Below are 7561 nucleotides of genomic sequence, written 5' to 3' on the forward strand. Positions count from 1 at the left end.
ATTATTCTGCACACGATCGCGCGCGACACCCCCCCTCCCCCGGTCCATGCGAGGTCTTTCTTCAAAACTCTCTACATGAGGTGGAACAATCTCACTTGGTTTTGGCGCAGACCGACCCCCGACCCCCCATCGGTGATGAACCCTCACCTACCCCAGCCCGAACCGCCCTCCGCCCTGCCCCCTCTCCCGCCTTCGAGGCGACTCCTTGGGTAGAATAAGCAAAACCCCGATGTTTGGGGAGACACCGAGACACCATGATTCCCGTGATCCTGAGACCTGCGAGTCAAGTGGGCATGGGTTTTCCCCAAACACCTACTTGCGAAGATCAAAAGTGCCCTCCCCTCCCCCCTCCGGAGACTCAGACATTAGCACATCATGGCACATCATGAGCACCACGATTTGCGGCCTTTGAACCAAGGGCCTTCCTTCCTTCCTTGCCCCTCCCCCGGCCACTGACTAACGAGGCTCGAGTGGCGACAACAGGCCGCCTCGTCTCGTAGAAATGTAACACCGCCCGTCCTCCTCCCCCCCCACGCAGAGCGACAATCACTCGACGATCGTTTCTGGGACTCTCCGCCCGGGGGGACTTTGGCCCTGGCACAACAGGTACGGCCGGCCGGGTCAGCAGGCCCAGCATTCCGGCCCTTGATTCTTGGCAGGGCTGCGTGAGTTTATTGATTCCAGACTTCGGCGAGGGTTTCTGGCCGGGCCTTTGGTCTTTTGATGACGGGGGGGTGCTGCTGCTGCGATAAGCCAATTGTCGTAATCACCGGGTTGGCAGGCAGGAATTACCAGGCAGGCGGGCGGGGGTTGGAGAGGCCGGGGGCTCTCAATCACGCCGTCTTACGGCAGCCTGTGTTGGCAAACTGGTTACAATCAGTGCAGTGATGACGGGCTGCATCGGCCATTTAACTGCCTTCAGCATCGAGACGCAGGGATTGGGGCTGCAGGACTTCTGCATCAAACAAGGTCAATTGTCCTGTGTGCTACCATCTTCAATATCGCCCAGCCAATCGCCGTGTGTAACGTTGGGCAAGAATGGCTTCGGATACGAATGCCTCAACATGTCGAAATAAGCATGACGTGTATAATAAGATTTTTTTCAGAATTCATTATATGGTAAATGGTAATATGTCGCGTCTCCCAGTAAAATATCCTGGCCATAGCTCGACGCAATCAGCACAACCCAAGACATGGCCGTCAAATACATGTGCCGTGGGCACTCTGTTCAAGCGGCCCCGTGCCACCCAGCCGCGCCGAGCTTCAAGGGGTAACAAACATCCTGAAAGCTGGTATTCCTAAAATGCATCGCCCTCCGTTGTGAACCCACACCGCGCGCCCGTATAGTCTATCCCCGAAATAAGCATGTTGTCGTCTATGTGTTGCTGCCCCGAAATGAAAATAAAAAATGCCGTTTGGTGGGTTCTTTACAGCTCCTCGTTGCCGTCGCACTGCTGCCACATGGACACCTTCTGGACAACGAGCTCGGGCGAGGTCCACGTGGGCAGCCACTGGTCGCGGGCGTTCCAGAAGTCCTTCTTGGCGTTGGGGCCGTTTCCGACCCACGGCTTCCCGGACTTGCCGTCCTCGAACCATCCGTTGGTGCCGCCGACGGCGACGTTGATGATGAGGTAGAAGCGGTGGTCAAAGGGGGTGTTTTTACGGCCTGTCTGGCTCCAGACGTCCTCCAGGCGGGAGCCGTTGGAGTTGGTCTGGGGGAAGTCGCCCCGCTCCCACATGGCCTCGTCAAAGTTGGTGTAGAGAACCTGGAGCAGGCGGCTGTTGATGTAGGTGAAGAGGTACTTCTGGGACCACTCGAGACCGAAGGTGTTAAAGTCGTCGCCGTAGGTGGTGTGCAGGGCCTTGCGCTTGTTGTTGGTCCTCCACCAGGCGTCGTTGGCCGAGTCGGGACCCCAGTGCAGGGCCGACGAGGCGATGTTGTTGCCGCCCTGCGAGTAGGTCCAGTTGTTGCCGCGGGACTCGAGGATGTCAATCTCGCCGGAGAGCGGCCATGCGCCGTACGTATCCTCGACGGGCATCATCCAGATGGCGGGCCAGAGCCAGTCGCCCTTGGGCAGCTTGGCGACGACCTCGACGCGGCCGTACTTGATGGTGGCACCCTTCTTGGTGTTGATGCGACCAGACTTGGTGGGGGGCACGATGGACGAGTTGCCAGCCGTGGTGTTGGTGGCGGCAATGCAGGCCGAGGGCTCATCAGAAGTGCAGGTTCCGTCCTTGAGCAGATCAATCTCGTTGTCCTTCTCAATCAAGGACGAGTCGGTGAGGGTGGGGAGAATGACCAGGTTGCCGTCCTTGATGAAGACGTTCTCATCGCCGGGGGTGGTCATCTGGAACTCGCCGTTGCTAAAATGATTGTCAGTGGGGCGCGGGGGAGGAATGCGGGCGAGGGAACGTACCCGAAGCCGCCAACTTGTACCTCCTTGGTCCAGACGTTGGTGTCGAGGCTGCCCGAGGAGAAGTCCTCCATGAGCACGGGGCAGTACTGGTGCTTGACGACACTGCTGATACCGTCCCAGACGAGGAAGCCGGAGACGGCCAGGCCGATGAAGATGCCGACGATGGGGATGATGGTAACCCATTTCTCCTTGGGGTCGGCCTTGTCCATCCAAGGCTTCTCGATGTCCTCCTTGCGGATACGTCTCGAGTGGAAGTAGCGATTAGACCGCTCGTCAAAACGATGGCCAAGGGCGCTGGATGAGCCGAAGCTCGAGGCGGGACGAGAGGCGGCAGGAGTGCCGAACGGGTTCGTGCTCATGGCGCTCATGGGCCCTCTCTGGGACTGGGCCTCGGCAGCATCGCCAAAGGGGTTGCGGCTGTTTTCTGTGTTGGGGGTTCCTGGGCGGAGAGGGGTGCCGGCGGCCGTGGTAGCCGTCGAGGGCATTCCAGCGCCCGGGCGAGGGAAGTAGCCCTGGCCTTGCTGATCTTGATCCATTGTGTGTGTGTGTGTGTGTGTGTATGTCTGGCGGAGAGGGCAGAGGGAATTGGGTTAGGGAAGGGCACTGAGTGCCTTTGCGGCCGACTGAGAAGGGGAGAGGCGCGGGTCTCTCGAGGCGATGTAGCAGGACAGCTTCAAACCTGGTGGAGGGAGGGCGGCACGAGGGTGTAGCGAGTGCAATGTCGTTGGGGGAAACGAGTGGCTTTTCTGTGTTGTCGCAGTGCCCAATGGGTGTCTGTCGTGTTTGGGTGCAACTGCTTGGGGACGGCAGCGAAAGAGCGGCAAGAGACAGATTTGTATTGCACACGACGAACGACGAGGCAAAGGAGAAGAGAAAGAATCGCAGACGGGGCGTGAACGAGAGGCGAGGCCGGGTAGGTAAAGGCACGGCGTTGCCTCTGGGTAGAGGATGCGGGCAGATCAAAGGCAGCTGGGCAAAGCTAAGATCAGGAAGGTCAAGTGCGGAAATGGGTACTTCAGCCATGTACCGCAGCGTCAAAGGCCGGAAGCAGCTCAGCTGGGGGAGGAGGGTGGGACAATAAAAAGAGTTTAAAAAAAAAAAAGGGCAGCCCAGATGCCAGGTGCCAGACCCGGCTCCACGTCGTGTACCGCGCCTCAGTCGCTGTGGCTCTCTCTCTCTCTCTCTCTCTCCCCCTCTGCCTCTGGCGGTGACGCCGGGGGGGAGGGGGGTCGATGCACAGTGTTTCCCCCTCTGAAGTGATAGCGAGACTTCGCAACTTCGCACGCAGTTTTGGCAGCCCCCCCTCCCCTTTTCCAGTGCGTCAAGAGCCATTTTGGCGGGCTCTGGCGGCATCACGGTGCTAAGCGAATGGCTTTTTAGCGCCTTCATCTCCCTAAGGCGGCCGGGTGTGGCGCCCAATGTTCATGTTCATCCCGGATGCAAGGCACTTCCCCTCTGCAGTGGAAATGAAGCCCGGGAAGATGGGCACTGTGCATTATGCAATCTGCCCGCTGCCGCCGTCCGTCGTGTCTGTCGTCTCGTGTCGTCGTCTCGTCCCATTCCCAGGTCAGGTCGTTTCCAGCACAGGCCAGCTCCCTAAGAAATCTTCCCTGACCTCTTTGGGGTTGGTATTGACTTTGGATCCGGCCTTTGTTAGTTCGGATGGGAGGGGCGAGTCGGCTTCTTTCACAAACATTGCTCACTTACACCACGTCCAGGACGGAAACAATGTCTTCGGCCTCCCCTTCGGCCACTCTGTCTGTCGCCCTCCACACCTCCCCCCTCCCAGCTCGAGGTACATCACATCCAGTCCAGTCCAGCCTGGCCACGCCGTTTGTTTGTCCAGCATTGTGCCCACCACACAATTGGGTATTGCGATAACACGCCCGGCCCAAACCACTCCCATCTCGGCGCGCTTCCCGTTCGCTGCCTCCTCGGCCAAACCGTCGCTATCTGTCTGTCCGTCTGCCTGCACAGCAATCATACGTAGCGTGGCTACGGGCGTAGATGAACACTCACTATTGGCACGCTGCAGAGCCCTTTGCATTCAGCCCTGGTGATATGACGGGTCGAACCCCAAGTACCGGCCCTTCTATCTACCTATCCATCTCCCTCTCTCCGTCTCCCAACACCCCCCTGGCCCTGCTTGTCCCCGCTGCCTGTGCGTGCTACCGCGGTTGCGTTGCCTTCCGTGACGGGATCCAGTTCTCTCGCTGCTACTAGCTATGTACGCGGGGTGGCCCCAGATCATCATGACGAACAGAACAGAACGTGGTCGAGCCCGCCGTCTGGCCTGCCACACTTCATTGGCCGCTTGGCCGCCAGAAAAGCAGCAAGAGATTTGCCCGGACCGGGCTTGCACTGGCGCCTCTGCTAGCTCCGTGGCGTGCATGCATAGCTCACCTCGCTCAACGATGCCCTTGTACCTGCATCGACCCCCTGTCTCCCCCTGGTCCCCTGGTCGCTGGTCGGACGAAAAAGACGCGATAAGGGATACTGCCTCTTCGGGACTAGACCTCAATAGCGTCTTCCCAGTATTGGACAGGTCTGCCATGACCCGTCTTGGCCCGTCTCCTGCTGCAATTTCCACCATCGCGTCAAGTCCCGTCGTGGCTGTCGCGATAGCGTCAAAGCCCGCCCACCTCGAACGCACCGAAGCTCTTTGCTAGATCCGGCCAGAGTTGAGAGGCCCACCGCGCGCCTGTTGCTCTTGGCCCACGGCATCCAGAAAAAGATTCATCCTTCAGGCACACACGCACGATACGAGACTGAGAAGCCAACACTCAGCTGAAGCAAGGGTGTAGAGGCCAAAGCGAGCGGCAACACACGCCCCCGGAGCCCACAAGCAGTCCGGCCATTAGAGCTTGACGTCCAATGCCAGCAGCAAGCAGCAAGCAGCTCAACTTCGGACGAGTCCTCTCCTCCCAGTGTTGACGCCCCTCCTGCAGACTCTGCTAGGGCGGAGAGCGGGCTTAGCATGGCATGGCATGCTGTTATCTCACCTGTATGTATCATCATCATCCTCGTCGTTGTCGTCAAGCTTCGGCATGAAGATCAAAACTCCATCACGTCCTGAGCCAAGTGGGCTTCGGTGAGGCAACACCGGCGGTCGCCCACTCACCACGCCGTTCCCATCGGGGGACCTTGGCTGCGTTGCGTACCAGCTGCTCGGACGATCCGCTCTCAAGGTTCGACTGCAGGATCGACAGAGAGATTCCGGTTTTGGGTTTCTTTTCCTCAAATTGGTTCCCAAGCGGCGTGGCAAACAGCAGACCAAGTGGTCGATCGGCCTCGAGAGCGCCTTTGCCGGCCGAGCCGTCGAATGCTCTCTCGTCGGGCTCCCTAGTCATCTAGTCATGGCCTCGAGGTTTCTCGATGTTGGGCGGCGCTAGGGTTGTCCCACTGGGCGTCCTTTTCGGAGGATCGACGCCCTCCGGAAGCTTCCCGGCGAGGCAGTGGATGCTCTCTTTTGTTCCGACCCTGGCTGACAGGCGCCTCTGGTGCATTGGGCAAACCCACCTGGGATCCAGCTAGGATCGCTGCCTTTGTCTGCATCCGTTTGGTATCAAGACGGAAATGGAGCTCTGGCTCGCTCCATGCTGGCACTGCTGGCAGACAGCAACACCGCCAAAACAGGCTCATTCAACCGCGTGCTATCAATTCTCGTGCATTAAGGGTATCTGCAGTCAGTACAGATGTGGTCGGGGTGCCGGCACCCCTACCAACTCTTTTAACAATGCAATGCATCCTACAGGCCAAAAGGCCGATAACACTGCATAGTGCATGCTTTAGCACCTCGGAAGCGTCGGTCCAGCTGCTACTTCCGTTCTACGGCATCGCCGCGGGCGTGGATGAGGCCATTTACGGCATCCCAATGGCACTCTGGTCTTCCCCTTTGGATCATCTTTGACCCTGTTGAGCTTCCGCTATCTATACTCAACAAGTCTAGATTGCACCATCGTGTCTTTTTCTTTCCTTTCGCGGGCCGTTTCCCTTGCAACATCCATGAAGAGATTATCTACTCGTGCAGCAATAGCCCCTCCAGCTGAACCCGGCCCGTGGAGCTGGTTTCTCTCGCTGCTCCGGTTACAGCACAGGAGCTGCCGCTGCGCTGCCGGTGATGCTGCGTGAGGCTTACACTGCGTGATTGAGGCAAGCATCCATGCTACTCTGACTACAACCAAGCTTTATGGTCAAACCTTGCAATTATGCCGAAAACTGGGAGCGGTTGCATGGGATGGATGACTTCAAGGCATCCCCGCCAATACAAGTTGACCCTCCTGCGCTCTTCGCCCCGTCGATAGCATATAGGCCTCAACTTATCATTCACGTTGCATCGGCCTCTCACGGTTGACGATATCGCATGGCATGTAGTCTGGCCATGTCGTCCTAGTCGTTCTAGTCATAGGCTGGCGGTGGTGGTGGTGGGCAGACGAGCCAGTCAGCCGTCGCAAATGCTCGACAACCCCGCCTTTGCTGCCCGTTCCATCATCTCCTCGTGTTCCACGTTGGCTTCGATTTTCCCAGCCAGTCAACGGTGCAGCTTGCCTGTACCGTTTTATTTTCGAACACCCCCAACCCTCCCGACGCCTCTCCCATTGCCCACCACGTCAATCTGCGCAAGCCTCGCATTGGTGTTGGGAGTTGGGGGGCGGAGGTGGGAGGTACGTGGTGGTTGGTGGCACGTCGTCCAATCGAACCGACCTCGCAGGCCTTTTTTTCTCGATGTTATCTAGCCCACCCGGCTGGCTGTATGTTTCAGTTGGGGATGGGGGATAAGAGCGCACCCTCAAAAGCACGAGAGCAAACATGTGCTGGCCCAATCTCGGGCAGTGAGTGGTGTGTGGCTACGTGTATTTCGAGAGACCGGGGGTGGCGGGGACTTCTTTTCACGTCGGCCGGGTTCGTCTGCAGCTCTGCTGCCAAGGCGAAAGGGTTTGTTTCTCTTGGACGAAGCCCTTGATGCAGCATTCAGGCCTCGCTTGCTTGCTTGCTGCAGGCAGGGTGCTTTCTGCATGCATGCAATGCATTGTTTTTCTGACACGAGGGAGGGCCCAGAAAGAACCCGGGCGAGCTGGACCGGTCAGCTTGCCAGCTGGCTCGGGGCATGCGTCTCGCCACAGCCCAGATCAGGGTTTTTTTTT

General features: G+C 58.4%; 1 protein-coding gene across 1 annotated transcript; it reads right to left on the reverse strand.

The window, feature by feature from the left end:
* Nucleotides 1-1427: 1427 nt before the first annotated feature.
* EsH8_III_001535 (concanavalin A-like lectin/glucanase domain-containing protein) lies at nt 1428-2953 on the reverse strand (the record flags this gene model as incomplete). The annotated part of the gene is made up of 2 exons (XM_083263260.1): nt 1428-2364; nt 2418-2953. The coding sequence occupies 2 exons, from the start codon at nt 2951-2953 to the stop codon at nt 1428-1430; spliced, it is 1473 nt and encodes a 490-aa protein (XP_083123747.1).
* Between the last annotated feature and the right edge of the window lie 4608 nt (nt 2954-7561).

This window comes from Colletotrichum jinshuiense, chromosome 3 (assembly GCF_051148585.1).
Source record: "Colletotrichum jinshuiense chromosome 3, complete sequence".
NCBI lineage: Eukaryota > Fungi > Ascomycota > Sordariomycetes > Glomerellales > Glomerellaceae > Colletotrichum > Colletotrichum jinshuiense.